The sequence below is a fragment of the Calypte anna genome, chromosome 2, assembly GCF_003957555.1.
Source record: "Calypte anna isolate BGI_N300 chromosome 2, bCalAnn1_v1.p, whole genome shotgun sequence".
NCBI classification, from domain to species: domain Eukaryota; kingdom Metazoa; phylum Chordata; class Aves; order Apodiformes; family Trochilidae; genus Calypte; species Calypte anna.
This window is the reverse complement of record NC_044245.1, coordinates 17107454-17134506: the sequence shown is the minus strand read 5'-3', so window position 1 is coordinate 17134506 and position 27053 is coordinate 17107454. Positions and strand designations below refer to the sequence as shown.

Here is a 27053-nt window from a genome sequence, read left to right as displayed (position 1 = left end):
GTACACCTTTGGGTACATCTCTAGAAAGTGCATAAACTAAAATGGATATTGTGATGTGCAAGATTTGGTTAGTGAAGCAGAGCCAAAAATATAGTACAATATTAGTTTGTATTTCACTCTACTTCTATATTAGGCAAAATGAAGAAAGCAAGTTAAGCATCCAGGAAATGACTACTTCTAGGAAAGCCAGAATTCAGTGTTCAAAGTTAACTATGAAATGCCTTCAATTAAACTGTTTTTTTCAGTAACTGGTGCATATGATCAAATGATCTAAAATTCCCTTCAGTACAGAAAGAAACTAAATCCTCCTACACAGTTTTGATACATGGCATTGCAGATTAAAAGTGGAAACACAAGAAGTACCTTAAACGCAGTGATACCAAGCAAGCTTGCTTTCATATCTTAGAGGTAAGTAACAGACAACTTGTTAACATTGCAGAAGTTCTTTTACTTTGGAAACATAAGGAATATTATTTCTATTAAGAGTTGTGATTTTTCAGAGCAATGCAAGACAAAGTATGTTTGTCTGCAGTAGCTCATTTGTAATAAGTAAATTCAATATATCAATACAGCTTCAGAGCAAACATTATTGCTCTACTCATGGTCAGAAAAATCCCATAGTCAGGAATAAAAAGCACCTTTCCAAAGGAAAGAGTCCTATACATCAAGCATTTACTACTACAGGTATCAGACACTGCACCCACATTTGCTCTGGCAGCCAATTTCACAGATGACAGAGCAAAGACTTAAGAAAAAAACTGGATGTATTTCTTCAACTCCAGCAACCATTTGTTCTTTTCCTTTTAGAAACTAAGATACACATTAGTTCTGCCTTTTAGTTTGCTTACAGAAAGATCCCAAAACATTATCTAAGTGCTGTGCTACATGTTCCGAGATCATCTCTCTTCCTATCTGTACGACATGAGCCCTTTTGCTCAATGGTAATAGCAGGTCTCAAATGATCTTATAGAACGCTTTAATAATACACAGCTCTTCATATTTTGTAATACATAAGCACTGCATAACTGAAAAAAAACACTTCATTTTGAGTAATCTAAATAACACAGCAATATAGGAGGCTGAGGAGAATATCAATTTAAGGTCCGTACTACAATGTCTTAAAAGAAGGTACTTAAAAATACTACTATGCCTCTTGAAATAAATCTATTCTTCTACTTCATCCTCATGGGCAGTATCTTTTGTTAATAAATTCAATTTTTGTTCAGCAGATGGACAAAAATGCATCTTTTTACTAAGAGTTTTCGTAATATTGATGTGAAAAAATAAGTAAAATAAAACAAAGCCCTTCACTGTACAGAGAGATGTATCTTCTCCTAGCAGACAGTCCATGAAGACTAACTTCCTCCCTGCAATGAACAATGAAAATTCCATAAATTACTAGAGCTGAGGATAAGATTTTCCAGGAACAGATGCTTTGGAAAATAACTTAGGTAATTTTGCAACAAACTCTTGTTAACAGAAAAGAGTAACTTGGAACAGGAAAAGAGCATATATTAATTCTATCAAAGAGCTTATAAAAAACTAAATATAGCAAAGTGATTTGTAAAGTGTTTCCATGGATTTCAGAGAACATAAACCAAGCAAAGTGCAGGGTCAGCAACTTAGGGCACATATGTAAATCTTGAAAGGCATCCACATACGCCTTTGTAAGAGACTAATTTACTAATTCAAAGCAAATGAGACTGCAACGCTTACCACAACTGGTACACACTGGAAGAGCAAGGCCCTATGCAAAGCAGAGGCTTCCAGCATACACTTTGCCCAAAGCAATGTGCTGCCCAGCAGCTACTAGACAGCATCTTGCCTCAAGAAGAAATGACTTTCTCTAGATTTCTAAAGGCTGCATGCGATTGTTACGTGATCGTTATGCAATACAAAGCACGTAACAGTTGTTAATAGTTGAGGTTTTTTTATATGTATTTGCTTGTTGTTGATGTGGAAACTTACTGTTTAGTGGTGGGCAATATTTTTCACTTCTGAGAGGAAAAATCCTAAACACAAGCAATTTTTAGCAGGACAGCATATCTATCCAGTCAGACAAGAGTTAATCCCCAAGACAGGCAAGATACATATACCAGGTAACAGCCAAACTAGATCATACTCAAAGCTCTAGACTTGGAACCTGTAGCTGAGTGACTGTTCCAATATGATCACAAACATACTATCTGTCCTGTTACTTTATGCACAAAATTTACTTAAAAACATGAAAGATGGAGAGCAGCAAAGTATGGCAAACTAGCTTGGACTAACACAGGTTAATAACCACCAGCAAACAGAGCAGCTTCAAACATGCTTGGCCTATGCTGCAACAAATACATGGCATAAACCAAAATTTTGGAAATCGGGATAAGATTCTCACTCTGAGACAAAACAATGCAACAGGACAAAGTTAAGCATTTAACTGATTTGGAAAAGAGGAAGACAGACCTTCCAAAAGCACGTGCTTCCTTTGGGAACACCAAACAAGCCCCTTTGCCATAATAACTGGGTGCTAGGGACCATGCCAGCTAATCCCTGAACCAAACTTTTACTTGGGAGGCTGAAGAAGCTGTTAATGATTAGCTGCCCCCACTATCTGTCTGCTTTAAATCATATGGGAAAAACAAAACAAAAAAACCCAGTATGACATAGTTGATCAGCCGGATGCAGAGTTAAAATTTAACTGTCTGCTCCCTCAGAAGTAGTCTCAAGGCCAAGTGCAGCACAGCAGTGATAAAGCAAATAGTTCTTTTTTTTATTTATTTGAATTTATTGCAGCTACCACTCCACACATGTGCTACAGTGTGCAATCCCAGATCAAACACTTTGTAAGAAACAGAGTCTGCAGAACATTTGGCCAAGCTAACTTGAGGATATCTAAATATTTTAGTAAAGCTTGTATATAGTGATATTTAAAAACAAAACACAACTTCAAGCTTTTATCATCTTTTTAAATTCTGAACCACTGCAACTCAAGTTTATGAGACAGATACACAGCAAGTTTATGACACAGATACACAGCCACAGATCCTCTCTCTATATGCAAGCACAGCTGGTGAAAAGCAGGATGGGAAAAAAAAACCACAACACTGTCAAATCAACTCAGCTAACCAGGCCCTGCCAACTTCAGGCTGCCCTGAAGGACAAGACAACTTGCTCCACTAAAACCACACCAAACAAATAACCTTTAGTCTTATGTTAATTTAACTCATACTCTAGAAATATGCTGGAACCCTCCCTTCAGGTTTGCTCAGCTTGGAGAAGGCTGAGGGGTGCGTGCTCATCACAGTCTACACCTTCCTCGAGGAGGGCAGCAAAGGGGGAGAAGCTGATCTCTTCCAGGTGACCAGCATCAGGACAAGAAAATGGAGTGAAGCTGCATAAGGGGAAGCTCAGACTAGACATGAGGAAAAGGTTCGTCACTGAAGGGGTGGTCAGTCACTGGAAAAGGCTCCTCAGGGAAGTGGTCAGGGCACCAAACTGGATGACACTTTTAGTCACATGTAGTCCTGCAAAGAGCAGGGAGTTGGACTCTATGATCTTTACGAATCCCTTCCAAGTTGAGATGATTCTATGCTAAAGACACCATTTTGGTAAAGTAAGTTAATAGAGAAAAGAGTATTTTATTCACTCTGTGTCACCCTTAACCAAAGGGCACCACTGGCAGTGTAAAAAAAGAGAAGTATAAGGGAAAAAGAACCTTGTTTCTAAGTCAAAGACAAGTCACTTTGGGCACTACATTTGACATACTAAGTCAGGCTAGCAATCTGTCAAAAATGGTAGCTCCTTTCAGCAGAAACTGTGCCTGATTACACAAAATATAGGGGAAGACACAGGTTTCAGACTGAATCTAGTCAATACATGGCAATATGTGGTACAGCGAGACGTGCAGAGAAAGAAGTTTAGATTCCTTCCTTGAACCCTGGGACAACTGTATGGATTCCAAGCTTACTTGTTTAATGTTTGAATATGATAGGTAGCTACCTGCTCTACAACCTGTAAAAATGAGCCACAGTTTCAGTTTATTTATTCATAGCAATAAAATACATGTAGCTGAATGTTACAAATAGTAGAAGAAACCCAAACATTTTCTAATAAATGCACATTTTCTCTTAAGTACTACAAGCTCACACACCCAAGACCATAAACTGTGGTGTTAACAAAAGGAAACATAACTTATGAAACATGCACTAGGGTGCTTTCAGCATGCCTTAATAAAGCAAAAAACCAAACCCTCACTCTTTCCAATTTGTTCCTAGACCCAGCTGTAATATTAGCCCTTACTGTCATTCTGCAGAACTGCAGATTTCATTGTCTTTCTATATAGTTTACACAATACACTTCCTGAAGTGAAAAAAATATCTGAGGAAACTAAGTACGTGAACCTGTACTGTTTTAGAAATACAGATTTATCCCACTGCTGCTTCCATAAAGGCATATTACTGAAGATTTTTTAAATTAATGAGTTATGGTTATTTGAGTAATAGCACTGAAGAGATCCTGGACAAAGCAGATTGTACAGGCTACTTGTAAGAAGTAAGTCTGACCTATGAAAAGGACAATAAAATCTCCAGCTATAATGAGCTCAGCTAGACAACTACCTTCTTCAAGGAGAGCATTATTTTATGCTGTTATTTTGTGAAGGAAATTAAAAGACAATTTAATATATCAACATGGAGAAATGTGAACATATTTACACTGCAAGAGAAATATTCCATAGAAAAGATCAATTATGGTTTCAAGACACATCGGAAAGTATGAATACTTCGGGCTTTTTAAGACATCATGTTCAATCAGACATCTACACAATGTTATAAACTATATTTTTCATTGACTCTTGATGAAATTTATATGTTGTCTGAGAGTGTTCAAGAAACTCAAGAATTTTTCTACAGAAATAAAATAAATTATTTCTAAATCTTGACCAGGAGACTCTAAGTGCTAAACAAGCCTTGGTGATACAGACAGCACAGAGCAATTGACACAGCTCACTCTTCTTTATTGCCATGTTCACACTTATTTATCTCATGTGAATCTTCTCCAAGGTATGCTCTGCTGGCTACAACTTAAAATTCCATTGACCATAAATAGGTTGAATGCCCCAGCTGTGTCTGCACCAACTCAGCTATAGATCAAACCAGACAGCTTGATGGACATCTAACTCTTCCAAGTTCTTCAGGGCAGACATGGAGTTCGTTTAACCATCATCTGAGAGGAATATAAAATACATGAAACTTCGATGGAAGTACTGTCCTGTTATCAGTGACTGGTGGCACCAATCCTATCTCTAAGGTAGAAGAATTATGCAACCTTTTATCATGCCCTGCTAGTCATCAGTTGTGTGAAATTTAAGTCCCTAATTAGCTTTGACTGGAAGCTATATACTGGTTATCTTTCACAATAAAAAGGGGAAAGGTTCTCCTGACCACTCCTCCCTGCTCTGGCTTCATGAGATGAATTTAAGATATCTTTAATAGCTCCTTGGGCTGAAGTACTGTAAATTTATCAGTCAATCCACAGTTACTTGAGGAGTGGTGGTTTTTGGTTTTATTTTTGGTTGTGTTTTTTTTTTTACTTCCACAAATTGTTTTAAGAATATAAGGATTTCAAGGTTTTATTGTTTCACATATATAATCCTCCACTTCAATTTTCACTAATGCTTAAAGTCAAGCTGCATGAACACCAGTGCCTAATGGCATCTGAAAATCCTTAGAATATCCTGCCATGACTTCTGGCAAGATATCTTCATGGCTCCACCATGAAAGACAGGTCTCCTGTCACCTCTGAAGCATTTTGACATTTAAGTTTCACCTTGTGTGTTTGCTTCAAATGTGGTGCTGACAACGTAGGAGGCAACTGAAATAGATTTAAGAGTTTTATTTACAGAGATGCAAATCCAGCAATGTTTTCTTTTAGGTTATAGAGAGAAGTTTCTCACACATTCCCTCTAGTATACAGACAAGTTAAAATAGTAGGACAGGCTCTCCAGAAAGCTTCATCAGCTGAAGTCCTGGTAAATCCAGGTCTCTTAAGGTAAAAGGCTACAGGAGCCAGATAAACCATGTCTCATGTAATCCGATATGTCACCTTCTTTTTCCTTCAAAGAGGGTTCACAATCAAGAGCTTTTACAGATTAACATTATGAACTAAGGTCCTTAACACCTATACAGTAGCACTTGCACAATCTACATAAAAAACATTTGCCATCATCAGAGGGGGAAAGGCGCTACAAAGAACAAAGAAAAATAAACACATGAAGTGTTAGGTCCTATTTCCAGAGCTAACACATATGTAAAAGCGCAAGTTTTTAGTTTATTTATCTACATAATATATGTTTTTAATATGTTTATAAAAGCACAATGCTAACAAAGCATTTTAATAATATCCTCCAACATTGACAAGGGTTGAAAATGGTGGTTGTGGTTTTATTTTGACAGTTTATCAGTGGATTTCTTCAATTATATCTGAATGCAGATTATATTCCAGTTTAATCCTATGGAGCTAGCCTTTGATTTAAAAAATTAAATCTTCTCTGTATATGCACTAGCAGATTTTCTCAGATTCTCCTAGCAATCACTATTTGCATAAAGCAGACCAGATTTGACCAGATTTCAGCAAATGTTTTAATATATTTTCTACCTTTACATCAACATTTTTCCTGGGACACAAAGATAGTTGGGAGGGGAAGGGTATTAGGGAGGGAAGTGTACCATTTACCCAGGCTTGCTGTATGGTTTTAGAATTCAAAAGAATGTAAAACAATAATGCACATACTTCATAGCCTATCCTGCTCCAGAATTGTTTCTTAAGCTGTACCAACTTTCATGCAAGGCATACCTAACTCCAATTTGATTTCTGACCAACAGAACATGTGCCTGCAAGTGTTACTATGTTAACACACACACACACACACACACAAAACAAACAAAAAACAAAAAACAAACACAAAAAAACCTTCATGGTGGGGGGAGGGAAAGAGTGAAGGCCTTAGTAAACCTCATTAAAAATCAAGAAGCTGAAAACAAGAGCTAGAAAAACAGGCTTAAAGCTTTCTGGCCACAGGCAAAGCATCTCTCCTTTAGCTCTCTTGCTGTTATGAAACTGGAAGCCTTTCTTCCAACAGGAAACTAAGATTTAGTGAGAATTGGACTCGTAGACACTGATTTCCAAAACACAATCTGTGTAGTGGCCCATACATCTGTACAAAAGCACTGAAAAGGAGAGGGAAGAGAGGTCTGTTCAGCTGAAGGATTATTTATCTATATGCTTTTCAGAGTACTCTATTGGCAAATCTAGTCACACACTCTAGAAACTGAGCAGAAAGGGGACATGCAGAAAGAGGACACGGGGCAAGGACAGACCAGCGTGGCCAGGAGCAGATGCATGACATTCTAAGACAAGAATCAGAGCAAAGAAACCAGAGCACTCATCGAAGAGCCAGACCTGAGTTCATGCCTGATGTTTCTTTCCTTGTGCCAACTGGAAATGGAAAGAGTGCTAGGAAGGATATATACACATCCTTCAGACAGGACAGAAGGAAAGAAGCTCCTTGCATTATTCTCTAATGGCTACTTTGGAGAACATATATGCAAGATACTAAGAATGTAAAATGGGACATCTGAAGGAAAGCAGTAAGTCTAACCTGTAAAATGCCACCTGGCAGAATTAGGCTCTACACATGAGGGGTATCTATGGAGACACCATCACAACCTCACCCCCCGACCCCCACCTGAAAGAAAGATGGTATCAACAGAGTGTATAAGGAAAGAAGGTCTGCAGGAGTATCTTTGGAACAGGGAAAGTGATGTGGGAAGGAAAACTAGCAGATGGCAACTGAAGGCAAATGAAGTTTAAAACCCACAGAGGGGAAAATTTTTAGCAGCTCTTCAGAGGCCTTATTATGGAAAGAAAATAGTTAAGACAACAGTCCTCCCTCCTCCCCATTGCATTGGTGAAATGCCAGAAGCACTTTGCAAAAGTTCACATAAGCACAGGGGAAATGGAACTTCAAACATCTGGAGTATGGAGGTCAGACACTGGTGCAGAAGCAGCTGGCCCTGCACGCAGGAGGCGGCTGTCTGCCAGGACATCAGTCGAGTGAAGAGATGGGATGGGTCTGTGGCTAGGAGCAAGAGCCTGGAAAACAGCAGATTGAAGCTCTATTCCTGTCTCTGCCAGACTTCCTGTGCTATGCCAAGCAAGTCACTCAGCTGCCTGGGCCATTTTCTTGGAGCTGCCCACCCACAGCAGCCTCATGAACAGACACAGAGCACAGGTGGGCACCCAGGAGTGGGCAATGCTGCCATAGCTCTCTGCTTTGAGCACAGTGACACAGAGCAGCAAAGATACCCAAGATTTCTCTGTAAAACAGCTTCCACTGATGTTTCTAATTGCTAGTGAAAATGCCAGATTGAGAGATTGAGCTGCAGATCATACTTCCTGTGCTTTGGCAAACCCTACTGCTGACTTTACCAATATGAGCAAACTAAACGTAGATACACCTCAACGGGAAGTGCATTGCGATTGTTACCCATCTAAGGAAAAAAAAAAAAAAAAAGGCTTCCCAATGACCTCTGATATATGCTCACAGGGAGTACAATGTGTTTTTGCATTCAGGATACCTTTTTTTGGCCTTTCAAGTACAGCAGCTAGTTCAATTCCCTTTTCAAGAGTCTGACTATCATAAACAATCAGGGAAAAAGCATCACTAATGCAGATCTCTGCAGGAGAACACAGAGAAGCAGAGATTATTTACAGCTATCTTCTACCCATCTCCTAAAGTCTGTGGCTTTTCAGTATCAAAAGCCAGGAGTGCAGAAGAGAGAAGCAGCTTCTATGGTGTTATTCCCTGTTCTAACACAAAGTCCCCAGTTACTCTAGAATGCACTTTCCAGTATTTGCTGGAATTTCCTATGTGGCTGAGCACCATCACTTCACTCCCACCGTAGCACAGGAAGGACAGACTCAGCTCTGAAACAGTACAAAACGACAATGCTTGTCAAGTTAATCACTGCTAACTGTCCACCTGAGTTTCATGCTGTATGCCAAACACCTTTTTAAAGGACAGTTCTCTTATTCAGTCCTCTCTCTGCACTCATTTTCCCTTCACCAAGACAGTATTCTGATAAGGGAACTACCAAGGTACATCCCTTCTCTTCTAATGAGCTACAGATGTTCCACACAGTGGACTGAACAGACACTTCAGTAACTAACCCTAATCACATTGCTAATATAAATTTCCAGGAGGAAAAAATATCTAAATGGAACCAAAGACTTATTAATAATATTTGAAACAAGATAGAAATGCAAAATATTTGCTTATTAAAAACAGTATTTAAAAGTGAAGACACTTCAAAAGAAAAGTGCTTCAAATGTACAAACCTACTGATTGGTTTTGGCAGAACAACAGTTGGGATGTGCAGTCATAACATGTTAGGTTTGTATTTGGTCTTAAAAAGCACAAAAAGCAGATAAATGCTTTTGATTATGCAAGGTCAAAATCTCAATTGTTATGTAAGTGTATTTTAGTACCTGAAATCAGATCTTAGTAATTCCAAGAGTTTTTTTGCCGAATATTTCTCAAGCTACAGCATATTGATAGGCTCATTGAAAAAAATAAAAATAAAAGAAAAATATGCTTATGCAAGCTCCCACATGAGAGTTTCAGCATTTTCAAGTGGATGAATGAGTTCCTATTTTCTTTTCTGGAAGCAATGCACTTGTCTAGAATTAAACAAAAAAATACAAATCTAAATATAAACTTGACTGAAGGAATGCACAAGGACAGAAAGGAAAATTAAAAGGCTTCTTCAGTAGTTTGTACTCACTGAAGAACCACCATGGGAGTAGAGCAAAATTGTATGTCAAATGAAAAGCATTTTGTGTGCCAAAAAAAGCAGCTTCATAGGAGATGAACATGTGCAATTGCAAAGAGCACTGCAGGTGGCTGAAAACGAAACCATCTAAAAAAAGCCTATAACAAAATAAACTCAACAGAACAAGTCTGAACTTTCTGAAAGTTTGTTTGAGGTAAGGAGCTGATGAACTGGAAAAACAAGAAGCCAAAATGCTTGTGCTTGAACAACAATAACAAAAAAATAAATTATGGGGAGCCTTCACTTTAACTTGTCACCTCTTCAGTGATACAGCTGATCACCTCTAGTAGCAAAAAAAATTCCAGTTAGACAGGTTATGTTACATTGTTGGGAGAGCAGGCTTATTGCATATCTCAAAATAACCTTTACACTACAGAATAATGAAGTCCCACATAAAGATACCTATATACACTTGAAAGTTTTCTGAACTAACATTTAGTCTCACACTTTTCTTAAAGAAAAAAACAGCCAACCCAAACAAACAAACAAGCAATCAAAGCCCAACAAAAAACACAAGCAAAAACTACACAGACACCAAAAAAAATTCCTCTCTCACACAACACCCCTTCTCTGCATGAATTCACAGCCATCTTTAAGACATCTTTAAGGTGTCTTAAGATAGATAGTCCTGGGACAGACTGTTTGCCTAAGACATAAAATGGTGACAGTACAGGTGGAAATGACACTATCTTTTAGACACCTGCCAACATAATTTTGATACACCATCGAAGGGACAATGTTATTTCTACACTTCTTTGATCATCTCATTTGACTACAGTGGGAAATCTGCTGGTTTTCAGATGGCTCAGCGCTACACTGAGAGTAATTCATGAGTATTATTTGAACAGCCATCGCCTCACTAAAGGTTGTATTAGCTACATCACACCCCCTTTTGGCTTAGTGCCACAAACACAGCTTACCACACATGAAGTTTCTTTTTCTCTTCATTTCCTAAATGCTCAAGACTGCGTTTTCTCCATAAGAGATCTGCTGAAGTTCTGGATTTTTTTATTCCCACTCCCACCCCCCACAAAATTTTGTAGAAAGCAAGCAAGTCACTATGGTGAGCAACTCTGTTGCAATGCTGTGAAGTGCTACTGCAATGGGAAGGTAACCAACAACCATTTTTTTCCTCTTGCCCCTCTTTCTTGATGAGTCTTATCAGTGAAATAAGATGTCAGCAACAAACTTTACCCACTATAAATCCTACCTAAGTTTTCAGTGTACTTTTTCCATTCTGCAGTTAACTTGCTACCCATAGTACCTCCAGCACATTACTGTAGCAAAAAGCTCTTCCATGTCACTTTAACATCAAAACAACTAGGATCTGACAAGCTCCTCACATCTGTTTTGAAAGACAGAGCTAGAACAAGACAGATCAAGTCTGTTCCAGTCTCCCCTTTCTCAAACCCCCTCCAGTAACAAGCTGTTCCTTCTGAAGGTACATCAACAGAGGAAAAGCTCAAAAGCATAACAAACTTCACTCAGCTGAAACCTCTACTGAAATCCCAGTTTCCACAGCACTGCACATGGAAGCCTATCAAGATATTCTAGCAAAAAAGAAGAGTTATCAAAGATTTTCTCACATGTTTTCTAACATTGTGTTACTACTTTGGACCGAGTGATAAACTCCTTGAAATTTGGTATATATTAAGTAAAAGCAGAAGACAGACAACCAAATCACAAGCATCTATGACATTCACCAGTTCAGTTGGCTGGGGAGGAAGACAAAGGACAGAGATGGAACTGCTAAGGCTACTCTACTTCTCCATTGCCATTTTATCTACCACACACAACTGGAACAGGAAGTTGCTCAATGTTTCTGTAAATACATTTCCCTTCGCCTCCTACTCCTGGCCACAGCTGAAAAACTGCAATTATATCTGCTGGAAACATCCACATGGCCTCAACAGTGCTAGCAGCACTTAGCCTATACTGAGCCACAACATTCTCCAACCCAAATTTTTCCAGACTCATAGGCAGAGGACATTGGCCCAAGAAACCATACCACCAGTCAATGCCTCCTCCAGCACCACAGACTGGTAGATGAACGTACTCAGCAGCAAGACTTGAAGAGAATTCCTGTGTGCACGTGTGCAGGCAGAGAGGAGGACACTGAATGCATCATCCCACTACTGCTGCAGTAAGCTCATTAGTCAGCCTATGTGTTCAAAAATTAGACATTTCCACTATGCAATTATTAGTGTAATGATTAAACCTGACTACAAACTCTTGGGGAGCAGTGTCTGGCACTGGGGATGATGCATAGAAAGAACTCCATCAAAAGAAGCAGCCAGAAGTCTGCAGTTTTCAAGACCTTGTCTCCAGGATAATTGATCTCCCAGTTTAGGGTAAGGGAGAGGCAGAGAACAAAACACTGTTTGGAACAAGAGAAAGGCAGGAAAAACAAGACTGACCATCTCTTAGTGTCGCTTCAGGCTAACGTCAGACGTGTTACTGGCCACTGGAATGTCTAAAGCTGAGGAAGGTACACGAGTGCCCTGGTAAAGGTACTCCAAAAACTGAAGTGGGTTACAAGCCCCTGATCTGCACTGCAGCATTTCAAGAGAAGGCCTTAGAGCTTCACAGCAACAAGCACCACATACTTGTGCATGCCTAGCCACTGACATCTAACACAAGATGAAGAGTTCCTGAATTTCTGCAAGAAATCTAACTGCCTGGGTAAGTGACTGAGATCAACAGACTGCTACAGTTACCTTAATCAGGGAGGAAGGTGTTGGTGAGGAGTAAAATATTTCCCAAAGAGATAAAGGGGTATATTAGGACTTTAATGGGCTACAAAAACACATTTGTATAAAATTCTGTGGCCTGCCTTCTCCCCACTGCATTAGTACTGGGGAGGTCTAGTTTTCCTAAGTGAGGTCAGTGTACTTTTTGGATTTAGTTTGTGTATATCCACCCAGCAATACAGACAGTGTTTACTCTCAGAAGTATACAGCTAATGAAAACAAATGTATAGTTGTTTGAACTACCACCATGGCAAATGGTAAGGAGGGGAAGAGTATGCAGGAAAAGCTTACAATCTGCTCTTACCAGGATATCTACTTCGGTCACATAATTGTTTGCCTCCTAAAAATCCATTTGGAAATACACCATGTTTTCTTTCTTCTCTTCCTACTGATTATGCTTTTAAAAAATACCAAACTAGGTGACCAGTCAGTATCTACTAACGATCAGCCAGCAGCATGCTTTAAATCTTCTTATATTAGGCAAATGTTTCAGATGGAAAACAGTCTTTAAAAACGTTATTAAATCATTTCCAAAATAATAGAAGTGTTAGGCACATATATTCTGAGTATTTCAGCCAGAGTTTCTGCATTGACTGAAGGACTGTATACACAATTAAGGTAGCTTAGCTTCATAAAGATGCCGAGTTGAAAATAAGATGCAAATAACTTGGAGTTGTGGTCTCATTAAGCTTCTTTTGCTCCCCAGTCTGCAGGTCTAGAAGTAAGAAGCAAGCAAACTGTGACTGAAGTTTGATATTTTATCTGCCAGCTGAGAGGCATGCACTGCAGGAGGAATGCTCAAAGCAGGAAAGTCCCAAGTGATTTCACTTGAATTTCTCACAGGAAGATCTTATGGAAACCATCCCCCACTTCCTGAAGTTGGTTTTTTTTTTATTTTATGTTAGCATGCCACAGCCTGTACTAAGGGAAAGCACAATATTTGACCAAAATACCATGAACACACCATGAAGTTTTCTCCTTTCAAGTTTTAGTATCCAGATGCCAGGATAGCACTAAACACAGTGGCCATTTGATTGGACTTCTCTTTTCAACTTAATGACCCATAATTACATGAAGGTGGCATATTTCTGGTATGACTTACAAGTTATAGCTCCCATATGGAGATAGTTCTGAGTTACTTCAGTGTCTCACTTTTCAGCACAGCAGATGAGAAGTGCCTGAGTGGAGCACTCAATAATAAAATATTTCTACTGCTCATTCACTCTCAAATGCCATGTTTCATGATCAACAGCATCATTTCAAGCTAAGTTTACATAGTACTTGAATTTCTTCTAGTTAAGTGTAATAAACAATTTTCTAGCCTACATGAGCTGGCATTTTATTAACTTACCATACATTTTGTGTATCAGCAAAATTACATACACTGCTGAAAAACTATAGTAATGTCTTTTTCAGCCTAGTGTAGAAGACAAGTCTTATCCACAGTACAACTCATCTCCTAGCCCTGTACTACATCTGGCCATTTCTGCATCTTGTCCAATACTTAACAACACACGTAAAAAAATCCTATAAGCAGACAAAGAAGGATCAGCTTCCTAAAGATGACATTTATCCCCTTTCCAGTCAGATAAAGGTTGATTTGTGGAGGCTTATCCTGCAACCTTATATAGTCCAGTTTTGAACACAGTTCAAAAGTATAACTTAAGAAGAAGAAAAAACATTCCTCTAAGACTGAGTTCAACCAGAAAGCAGAATTTCCTACAATCAAATCAAGCCTTTCAATCATTATTTTCATTATATTTTATTGTTCCTGTATTTTCAAAAGATGGCCCTGCTGACCTTTCTTGAAGCAATGATATGTTTTATTATTACCACAATGACCCCTCTTAGCTCTAAGGTTCCCATTCTACTTGTTCTCACTTTGTATAGAAGCCCGATAGCTTTTAATCACATCCTGGTTGCTCCTGGTTTTGCCACATACGGGAATTTGAGATAGCATGACAAGATCAGGTTGACAAGAGTTTTCTCTTGCAGGCAAGGAACAGAGAAGCCAATTAAAGAAACAGCAAGCTATGCTTCAAGTCCCCATGTGACACCACACCGAACTGTACTGATGGACCTATTGTAAATAACCATCCCCTCACATAACCTGTGAGGGGAAAAAGCAAGTGTTTTTAGGAATGAACAAGTAAAGCTACAAAGCCACCACATACTAGCAGTCATACAGAGGTATATTGAGAAAAAGGTCATATTTTGCCTCTTCTTTGAGAATCTGCTAAATAGCTATAAGATCTGCAATCCTACAGTCATGTAGTACTTATGGGTACAAAAATGTATTTAGCCTCAATATTAGGCAAAATTATTAAATAATGATTTGCAAGAACCAGGAATGAACATTAAAAAGGAAAATGACAGCTTTAATCTATTTTTTGAAACTGAGAAGGGGCAGACATACTTATGGTGATTACTTCTACACACAGTACACCTTTTAACCAAATAAATGTATGATTTTATTTCCACTGCCACCATGATGCCCATTCTGTCATGGCACTAGCAGCAGGGTCAGTTACAAATCAACAATATTTGCCAGTGGAATAAAAAGTTTTGAAAAAATAATATTAATGGTAACTTGTTTCTATTTAGGTATCTAACCATGAATTACAATGAATTAATACACTTTCACACAGACTTTTTTTCCTAAAACAGTAATGGGAAACTTTTTACTTTGTGCCCTGTAGCTGCCCCAGTGATGCAGAGATCATACTGTCCCAGGTGATGCTGGGGAAGGGATACATGTTATGCCACGAAAACATCAACAAACAGAAAACCCTAGTTTGATGTAAAACAGAAGCTATTCACATATGAAGCCAGCTGGTTTAACCAAGACTTCAAATAGAAGAAAAAATTTTAGGCAACAATCTAATCAGATGCATCTGAAAAAAAAAAAAAAAAAAAAGACTCCTTGAAAAAGTCCAGTATGTGACTTTACAACAGGTTAGTCATGCATTTCACAAATCTGGTTTATCTTGCATGTAAGAGGGGTTTTCATTAAAAAAGAAAGATTGTATAAAATCATCAAAACCCCCTTTCAGACTAATGTTCCCAGTCCTAGGATTTTTGGCTTTGACTTCAGAAAACAAAACACTACATCAGGCCTCTTAATTTAGTACTTAATGAGGTATCAAGAGCTTACAGCCAAATATTCTTTCAGCAGAAAGGTTTTCATAGTCTAAATCACAGAAAACTATGCATTCAGACTTGGCCTTCTAGACTAAAGAATGACAGGAAACAGAAGTTCCTGGCTTATTTTCTTACTCATCATCAAAGCAACTGCCCTTCCACATCACAAAAGGGCTTGTGGTTGCTCTCTCATAGGTGTACATAACTATCATGGCACTTATTTGGTTTGTTTTGATTTTTTGTTGTTGTTGTTGTTGTTGTTGTTGTTGTTGTTGGTCATATGTTGGGCTTTTTTGATTGCATCAGCTGAACTGTATTGTACAGGCTTTAGACAGGTCCTATGTGTATCCCATTTGTAGTCATGAAGGGAATTTCTCAACAAAACAGCTGACAAGGCAACCCTTGCACATCATACCAGATTCCGAGCAATTTCTGTGTATCACGTAGAAGCTGATATGCACAAAGTTAACAACTACTTTCATAAGCAGGCAGAAAAACAGAGCAAGCACAGTAGAATTTCTTGGAGCCTTGGCCTCTATCACAGAAAGTACAGGAAGAGCAGGATGTGATGCAAAGGCCACAGAGATAACTGTCAGCGCTTTTGTAGGAGGGGGAATGTCACCCATGGCAAGGTTAAGCTAAACAAAAAGTGCAAGTTTTATCAGTGTATTTGGAATATTTGCATCTGCTGACAAGCCAGTGCAGTCCAAGAGAACCCAGAGAAGACACTATCTTTCTAATGTATACAACATTAGATGATGGGCTAGTTCCTGCAGAAACACTTGGCCTCTTCACACACTCAAATGTGCAAAAAGGAAAGTTTGTAAGGAAATGGAGATTACAAGGATTTGTGGACATGGAGCAGCAGTTTCTCCCCTGACTTTGTAATTGTCTCCCTTATGATAAGCAACCAAGGATATACCCAGCCATGGAAGTGTAACAATGAGAAAAGTCACAACAAAAGGTAACCTGTTCCAGTGTTCCACCACCCTCCAAAGTAAAAAGGATTTTCCCAACTTCATGTACTAGCTGGCTGAGCTTCAGCTTGTGGCTAACTGTTCAACATTACACTGTCACTACCAAGAGAAAGACTAACTGCAAAGACGACAGAGCCAGACTTAAGTGTCTGTAGGCTACCATGATGTCACTGCTTTGCTTCCTCTTTGTCAGACTAAACAAGTACAAATTCTCTGACCTCTCCTTGTAGGCTGCATACTTCATCTCATTGTCCCTCTCTGCTGGGCTATCTCAAGTTTCCCTAAATTGCTCTTGAAAAAGGCAGGGGGGACCAAAAAAATGGACACAGTACTGCACATGAAGCTGCATCTCTTCAGAGCAGATGATAATCACTGCCCTTTATCCACCAGCCACACTCTTCTCAATGCAACCCTTCCATGGTGTTCATTTATTCTGATGGCTTTGTGTTGTTGGCTCACGAGCAGCACACCTACCAGCATACGAGCTCCTTTTCAGCAGGACAGCTATTCACATAGTCACCTCCCAGCACATACAAATGCACGGGGTTATTCCACATCAGGTGTAAGTTCTTGCACCTCGCCCCATTACACAAGGCTTTCACTGGCTCAATCCTCAAAGTTCTCAGGGTTCCTCTGCACTGAAACTCTGCCATTCAGTGTACAAATAATAATTTAACATATGAACCAAAATCAGATACAAATCCATTTACAGTTACCCATAGATTTGCTGAGAATACGCCTTATGTTCTGAATGGTCTCCAAAGAATATTTTGACCAGTGTGGGCTTCAGCATTGACCCTGCTTGTTAGCAAACATCAACATGTTGCTAATTCTGGCTAATTTTCTTTCCAATTAGGAATCCTGTCCAACCTCTATGTTCTTTATGCCAGAGAATAAGATCAGAGTTATAGGAATCCCTTTTTTTTTTTAAAGAGGAAACTTCATTGTAAAAGTACCTGGACAGATGTCCTTTGGAAGCACGATCACCACTAAGAGAATTTGGTGAGGTGTTTTGCCCCTATGCACAACCATATTAAAGTACTTTACATAATTGTTCCTAGGCATGACCACCCGCATTTATCAGATTTGCCACATTTTCTATCCTCTTTTTATTTCTTGGCTTTCAAACACAAATTTGAACTGTGTTTTCATCATATACTACAACCCATGAGTGCAATATCACATTAACCCAAAGGACAGACAGACAGACACACTTCAATAGTATGTGGGGGACACAGAGTCCCCACTGTACGTGCACTACCTTATGCCTCTTCAAACATCACAGACCTGCTAAGTGCATAAAAGCTCTTGTGCTTTTTTTTCCTGGCATCAAGCATCAGTTATTGGGTTCTGGGCTACTTATGAGTTCACCCCTTCAAACCCCAAAACATTTTCAGCAGAGTTTCTCTGAAACCTAATCCATGTCAGTCCTGACTGGTTGCTCTCCTAATGCAAAAAGCCTTAGAATTTCAGGCTGAGAGTAGTGTGTATGTGCAATTCAACACAGGCAACAGCTGTAAGTTTCAGAAGTTCTACAAGAAAAGATAACATCTGTGTATTTCATTATTGCCCCTTACTTAAGTTACACAACCACAGAAACTGAAGGCATTTGGTATTGTGCTTGCATGAAGTATTTGAATTACACATGCAATGAATTAGACGTGGACGGGGGCAGGCAAGATTCTTCTAAACTAATTCAGGGATCTAATTTGTTTTTATTTAGCTCTAACAGCCTCTAAATTTTAATAGTGACAAAAGCTTTTTTTTTTTCAGAGCTATGCCTTCCAAACATATTGTTTTGTAATAGTCCCTATTTCTGAAGAGAGCTTCAGAAAAAGAAGAAAATTTTAACACTGAATCTTTAAGGGGTGCAGATCAGCATTTCTTAAAAAGGAGTCTGTTGCTTCCTTCATGCTTCAAGAGACATGAATTTAAATACTGTGCTATTTAAAAACTGTTCATGTCCAGGAAAAAAAAAAAAAAAAAAGGAATAGTTGCTACGCCCAGTACTGCAGCTGCTCTGATATAAACGTGAGTGCTGATCTGTTAGTTTTTCAGTTTTGACACAGTAAACAACAATGTCCCTGTCAACCTCTCTACTGATGAATCTGGCTGTCCCATCTTTGTTCTCTTGAAGTCTGTGGAATTGAAGCTGAAAAAATTTTCAACACAGAGGGATAGAAAAGCATTTTTTTTTAAATTAATTAATTCACTGACTCAAGGACATATGCAAGAATGGCAGAAATTAACATCATGAGTTTAAACAGCAAACTTTAATTTCATTTAATACATAGTGGAATTAAACAATGAAGCTTATACTGCATTTAAAATGCAAATATACAGTGTGATTCCAAATCTGAGGAATCACAGAGAGGGAAGAAAAAAAAAAAAAAAAGTGCTTATTTAGATGCAGCACACCTTAAGAAACTTCATATGCTGCATGCTAAGGTCTTCATTCCTTCCTGACCTTGATATCCAAATTCCTTTCTGGTGTCTCCCACTGCAAGTTGATGCATTTCCTTTCGCCTTTTCTTGTCTAGTCCATGTATTCACTCATTTTGCCTAAAACTGCTACAAAAGAAAATACTACCTAATACAGACACTTTCTACTTCATATGCTACAAAGAGAGCAAAATACATGGATATTGCTGTTCAAGGAACTTTTCCTTTTGGTCACTGCAACTGAAGGCAATCTATACAATAGCAGAACTGCTGCTCTGCTTCAAGCAGGCATTTGTGGATGGACAAGTCAGCAGTGGTTGCTAGGAAACCCCTGGGGCCCAAGTCCTTCCTCCATGGCGTTTTTACATCTGTGTCCCATAGAGAAAGTGGAGATGGCACACAACAAACACCAGAGCACTCAATCTGGCTCTGCTTTCACATCTTAGATCAAAACTAGCTCAAACCCCACCTGAAAATTCCCTTCTCAGTATGGCTTTTCTCAAGGCAAATAAAAATAAACTAAAGCACCAAATAGGAACTGACAGAAATATGCAATTTAACTGTGACTGCAACAGAAAGCTTGCACTAGAGAGTCTAGAAGTATATACGCCCTAAAGCATTTAGTGAAGCCTTGATGCTTACATTGGTCCAAAGTAGACTTATCTTTTTCCCCAGGTTCTTGCCTCAAAGGATGAGTAGGATCTCTTACACTCAAAGTATTTGCAGTTTTCTCCAGAACAGTGATCAAATCTCTGCTCTGCCATATCAGAGCAGCTTGGAAAGGTCAAGTCAGCTTAGTCAAGCTCAAAGTTAATATCAAGGGTTTAAGCCAAAGACCTGAGCTGTATATGCACAGCTCTGCATACTGCGTGCAGTAAATAATAGCATGGCAGGTGACTCCAGACCCAGATGTTACAGCTGAAAGACAACTGCAAGTACAGAAAATACAGATGCAGCTGGGCAGGGTTCTGCTCAGGCCACATAAAGCTATTTCTGTAGCTGTTCACTGCCTCTGTGTGCTCAGAGCACTGCTCCCTCACCACAATGTGATTACTCACATGAAGACCCTCTCTCTTTGCTCGCAACCAGAAACCAAAGCTGAATTATTTTTTCCCTATTGAAACAACTTAACTTTCCATCTGTAAAATAAAGCTCCAGCAACCAGAACAGAACACAGCAGTTCATCACCTAACTTTTAATGAGTGCTTTTTTCCAATAAAGAAGGTACATAGCTAGGAAAAATAGAGTGGCTATAGATTAGCTACTCAGCCATTTTGTCTAGAGTCAAGCTGGAAAAAATGCAAAAGGAACTGAAACACAGTAGGGGAACAGAAACTACCTGCAGTTCAGAAGAACCATGGGGTTTTCTTCCACAGAAAGAAGAAAGGGATTATAACCAGAAGCACTATCAAATTCTACCTTATCTCACAGGTATCTGCTCTATGTTGCAAAACTCGGAAGTGAGCAATTGACTGGCAATGCCTCAGGTCTGTGTTTCTAGGCAATACTCCTTTCACGGAGAAGAATTCCATTTTGAGAATAGGTTCATCAGGCTTTAGTGACATGAAAATATTCACAACTGATACAAACATGGGAAAGGACACTCTGGAGACCTCTGAACTTTAGAAACAGTTTATCAGAGAAACTGCACAGCAGATCTAATATACGCAGTTAAAACATTTAAGCAGAAACTTTTCAAAGCAAGTAGCTGAGCTGGTATGTGTGCATCATATCTATTTTAGTTCTACAAAATTTGTTAGTCAAAAACGGTTGATTTATAAGCAAGGATTAGTTTCAGGAAACACCAACAAGGACAGAAACTACAATCAAGTGACCTTGCTAAACACTCCTCAAAAGCTCTACAAAGCACTGATTGTTCATAGTCTTTAGCAATCAGTTCATGTATCAGGTGACTCAATAGCTTTCAGCATAGTGCCTTCAATTCAAGCAGCAAACAGTACAGAGGGTTAACACCTTTTGTGCTAGTATCAAACATTTTGGCTTCTTCCATGGTTAGTCATACCAGTGGACCAATGAGAATTTAACAATAATCACTTCACACACAGTGCAGCCCTTTTCTTACACATGTAAGAAAATATGTGCTTGGTATAAAAGGGAACCCAATGCTTGGGGAGGCCTGTAAGTTCAGTTCTTTATCCAGTCATTTTGTCAGAGGTAGTCATAATTTCAGCATCAAGAAATCTCAAAATACTTGACATAACAGGTAACTTATCTCCAGCAATTGTACTTCTGCATACTTTACTGTTTCACTGGCATGTACTTTTTCAGTACTTGATACAGCTTTTAAAACTGCACTTCTTAGCACATACTAACTTTAAAAGCTTTCTGGACAAGTTTGTTACTAGGAGGGTCCTGCCACATGCACTGGAATCTTCTCCTTGCTGACATGCTTTCAGTGAACCACCATGCTGCCATCTAACAAAGATTTTTAGAAACCACAGTTACTCTAAAAGAACAGTAAACAAAGGTTAGCAGGGACTGTGGAGAGACAGACAGCAAAGGCCATAAGAAGTGCTGTCTTTGAAGTATTTGGTGTAAGGTGTACCACTAACAGTGTACTGGTTGGCCAACAAAAGTTTTGAATTCACTGGCTGCATTGAGGAACATTTCAGGTTGAATCCTCTGAGATTTGTTTATTAAGTATCTCAGATAGGCTTAGAATATCAGACTGAATTTCAGTAGGAGCAAGTCACTCAAGCCCACTTCAGAATAGCAATGTAAGAGTGAAACAGCTGCATGGATCCCGTTGCTCCCTTCCTTGGCACCAGAATGCTACACACCTACTTATGCCATAAACCATTGCCAGGTTAAACACAGCAGGCACTTTTTGGCAGAATTACCACACAATCAGATCAGTGTCAGATTAGGTACAAGGCAGGCATCAGCAGCAACTGTCCCCCCCTCAGCAGCAGCCAGACAGGGTAATGATCCACCCCCCACTGGCAGGGACAGGCCTGTTCTTTTCCACCATCTATTTCCATGTCCTCCCTGCACTGACTCTGGCAATACTGCAGTCACAGTACCAGTCAGGTTGGCTCACCCATCCAACTGCCTTGGCTTGGATGGAGTTTGGCTTGAGCAGGTGGAGGCAGCATGTGAACCGCTCTCCACACAGCTCATGAAATTGCATCCTGCAAGGGTATGAAAACAAATGAGATTATTGCCTACGTTGCAACATTAAACAAAATATCCTTACTCATATGGTGCTTTTATTTGGATTTTCTTCAGAAACAGAATACCTGTCTCTACTCTTTCCTCAACTGCAGCATCCAGTCATGGAATCTTAATTATTAACTCTTGCTTTAGAGCAAATGTATCACAGCGCTTCTTGATAAAGGAACCCTTTTATCTCAGTCATGATCTCCATCACAAAGTGGCCTTCATAAATATTAAAAAAGCCTTACCACTTTCTGTCATGTTACTCAGACAATTTAAGCAAGTCAACATAAACTATCTAGCTCAATAAGAGATAATGCCTTCTCCATTGCTGCCAGCCCCTTATTAAAAACAAGATTACCTGGGAGATATGGTTGATAGAGGACTCCATCCTCCGTAGCTGGGATGCTTGGATGTCCAGCAGTTGTAATACATTGTTGGCCAGTGCATTGATCTGATAAGCAACACTGGCTAGAGACTGAGTTGTGTAGGCTTTGGTCTCTTCTAATGCTTTCCTTTTATCTGGAGCCTGTAAAGCAAAAGAATAAGATGTTTGCATAAGACAAGGAAAAGGGTGGGGGGTGGGAGGGAAAAGTCAGGAACAAAAAAATACAACCTATATTTAGAAGGATCTGCAATCAAGAAGATCTGACTGCAGTCAACGTACACTATCTGCATCTATATTTAAAAAAAAAATCTCAATAAGGACCAGAGAAATAATTTGAAAAATAAAAAATAACAATAGTACATGCCGAGAAACAATTTATTCAGTAGAAAAACCAACACTATCATAATTTGTTAGGAATAGAGTTGCTAAAGCCTGCCCAATCCTTCATTTCTTGAAAAGCCTCCAATTCCCCAAGAACACTGAAATGCAGTTTTTGTTACCTCCTATGAGGCCAAGCCAGCTAAAGACAAAAGTCTTTTCCCATGGCTGGGTGCTGCCTACTACTCCTACAGCCCAGGAAAAGGACAGGCAGAGCACCAAGATGACATGCACAGTGTGGTCCTGAATGAAGGAGTATTTGTGAAATTATCCCTCCTTGTACAAAAGCTTAATAAAGTTTCCTTGACAGCTGAGCAAGTGACCGGGAAAACACACATATTTTGAAGTATCAGAAAATAGGGCAGCTTCCTCACAAAAAGAATGCATGGGAAAGATTACTTTCCATTGAAATCACACATTGCTAAGGTAAAGTCCTCAAATCTGTCACTGAGGCATCACTTGGGCAGGTTACTGTTCAGCATCAGCCAATACTTCCATGACTTGAATCACAAGCAAGTACCTTCTCAATGTCAGCATAGGAGGTACTAACACCACATCTACCCAAAAAATACAAAAGCCATTGTGAAAGTCCTCCCTGTATGACAGCATGGAAGTGGAGATCACATACTTCACCAGTCACCCAACTAGCAAAATACAGCAATGCAGAATTCTCTTCACTTCCCTTTGTAGGAAAGGTGCTCCACATAAGAAAGCTTTTCCAGTATCACGATGACTCAGAGCTAGCATAGCTTCTTCTGCATTTTATTCATGAAATAGTCAGTTATCTCAGTAACCAAAAGGAAAGGTTCATACTAACAGTCCCTTCCAGCTAGACTTATGTCTATTTTTATTGTTAATTTATTTGAATAACACTCAACACACATTGTATGCAACAGTTATAATATTAAGGACAAAGTCAGGAAACAAAAATTTCAGTTGCATTCAACTGAGCATTTTCTGGTTTCCATGCACTCATTCATTCTTAAATCCTACTTCTTAATTCTTCACCTCAATATTTTAGCTTAACATCCACAAATGTTAAATCTGTCCCTAAATTAAAGTGTGAAAAGATATAACAGCTAGTAAGGAATCCTCATCTTTCTTGCTTTAAGAAAAAAAACAGAAGGCAAGCCATTCTTATAGATTGTAAAGTTGCATAATGATCTAAATACTGCAATACAAGCTATGCTATGATAGCTTTAATTAAAAGCTTTTTAAACAGGGTGAATTCCTCCAATCCAGAGAATTTGTGCATATTAATGTTTAACATACCTAGCAGTGTTTTAACACCTATTGGAACACTTGGTTAATGTCATCCTTCATACAGATTTATACAGATGCCTTCTACAGCGCAAAGCAGCAAAAACAGTTTAATGCAATCTGTTGTCAAGATGCAAAACAGCAATTGTCACATTACACAAAATCCAATTTTTTAGTATTTCCAGATGTAAACAAAGCTACCTTTCACCTGAAATGAATAGTGACATTTCTAGTTGTCAAGTTCTAGAATTATTATGTTAGAAGCTTTTCAAGCTTTGACAATGATTCAGGCAATTTCACTTTACAATTTACAGCTTAAGAGTTTAGATTAGAAACAACTTGACATTGACATTCAAGGCCAGGTTGGATAGGGCCTTGAGCAACCTGATCTAGTGGAAGGTGTCCCTGCCCATGGCAGGGGGGTTGGAACTAGATGATATTTAGAGTCCCTTCCAACCCTAGCCATTCTATAGAGTCTTTTGCATTTTTTTAATTAGGACCGCTGGTTTCCATTGGATATAAAGTAGAAGCTTCATAGGAAGCAAAATGGGGCACGGAAAGGAAGAATCCAAGAGCTTTGTGGCAGCACCAGGAGAAAGCAGAGATTTCAAACATTCAACTGTTATTTTCATCTCTTCACTTTAAGCCAAAACTAAAAGCAGTATAGAAGATGATACATGTTTACATGCCTTCAGATACTTTAGTATGATACTTCAGTACCCCTTAACTATTCAGATTTAAAGGACCACACAGTACAAAGGCTGTCATGGGCTTGCTTCCTAAGAGTTTGGAATTATTTGATGGTCTCATTCTTCAAAACCGGAACATCACAGCTTTTCAAGTTTACCTCTTCAACCAAGCTCAGTTCACTTGTATCCTCAGTTCACCTTTAACAGTCACGTTACTATGGCAAAAATACAGTTTGAAATTGCTTTCACATAACTAGATTTAATACTGGGGAAAAATAAAACAAAAACAACAAACCAACTTAGAAACTTAGACTATAATTGAAGTGGATATACTAAGAAATAGCTAAACTACCATGGCATTCCAAACTGCATACCACATATTTTTCCCAAATCCAAGCTTGTATTAAAAAGCTTTCTTAAAAACTATTATAATCAAGTCAAAACTGATTCTGCACCCAACCAATTGCCACAGTAAAAAGAGAATCAGAGCTTATTTACTGGTTCCTCAGTTCACTAACATGTCAAGGTCAAATTATGAGGAACCTGATGATCACTTGGCAGCTGATCTTTACAAGCTGCATAGCCTTTCAACTTTTTCTTTCCTCTACAAACTGCTGCCCATGCAGGAACATCCCCACAACTGCATCTGTGAGTGTTCAAACCATCTGAAGACCCAGCTTTCTCTCTCTCAACTAATTCCTACCATCTTCTAATTCACACAGCATGCAACTACATGTAAAGTTTTCCTCCAAAAATCAATTCACACTGTGAAGAGTCTTTGGAAGCCAAATTTTCTGCTGCAAGCACACCAGCCCATACCCTCACTTCCTATTTTCTCACCTCACTTTTCCCTCTTTCTACTCCAGTCCCATTAACTGTGCTTGAAACTCTCTGTAAGATAACACACCACACTAGAAGAACTGGCTCCACTTGACAAAGGTCCGAAGCAGCTAATCTGATCACACCAAGACTGGCTGCCCTAGCAGAAACAAATTAATTTGCTTCCTCAGTACCTGGCATGTGTTGTTCTACATTTTTCAACTTCAGCTGTTGGAATACATGCAAACTCAAACACAGGAGAACCCATCCAGGACAAACAACTGAGGGCTTTTCTGTTGGAAGGCCTTGACCACATTCAGCAGTCAAGCTAGAGGAAAAGCTTTACACTCAATTTTTACATGCCTTTGCTGTTACTGCTCATGTACATTTAATGAATTCAACAATGCAGAGCATTTGTGTTTGCTTTACAAGTAGAAACAGGATAATTGTTTAGTTTTACATTTTGGTTGTCTTTTTAAAAAAGACTTCCACCTTTCGTTAATTGATTGCAGAGTGAAGAGAAAATTACGATTACTACAGTCAGTTACCACATGATTTTAGCAATCTCTATCATATACCAGCACTCATAAAATAAATCTATGTCATTCAAAGTCATCAATATGGCCATTTATGTGCTCTTTTGTTAATGATGTCATAGATTTTTGACATTTACAGGATGCATACTTTCTGATAAGACAGAAGAGGTTTCAAGTTCTGCTTCCTTCACTAAGCTCTTGCCATTTTAGCTCAGATATCTGGACCCAAACTCAGAACTAGAATTTTTAGTTAAACAAAAAACAATAAAAACTGAAAATACACCCAGACAAAACTTTTAGCTTAAGTTAGCTACAATCTACATCACCTTACTTCTCAATCAATTGGAAATACTTTTACAGAAAGGTGAGCAGGAGCTTGTAACACTATGTGGAACTTCTGGATACATTTTGAGTTTGAAGTTGCTGCTTCACTGATGTGGTAAGTTTTTAATAACTCACAAAGCTGGTGTCAAAGAGTTTGCTACTTCTGACTGTCAATAGTAGCAAAAGGGTTTGGTATTTCTAAACTATTAATGATGTATGTACTCCATATCCAAGCTGCAAAATGTTTCAAAGATTTAAAAATGTAACACAGACACAAACTAGAACAGGTTTACATAC

At 38.8% G+C, this 27053-nt stretch overlaps 1 protein-coding gene across 13 annotated transcripts in view; it reads right to left on the bottom strand.

Moving 5' to 3' along the window:
- Positions 1–27053, bottom strand: part of ABI1 (abl interactor 1) — a 74345-nt gene that overhangs the window by 29734 nt on the left and 17558 nt on the right. For all 13 annotated transcript variants that reach the window (XM_008492722.2, XM_008492716.2, XM_008492718.2 and 10 more), the window contains exon 2: positions 22724–22891. In XM_008492722.2, coding sequence (XP_008490944.1) covers positions 22724–22891 — 168 coding nt within the window. The remainder of the gene's footprint in view (positions 1–22723; positions 22892–27053) is intronic.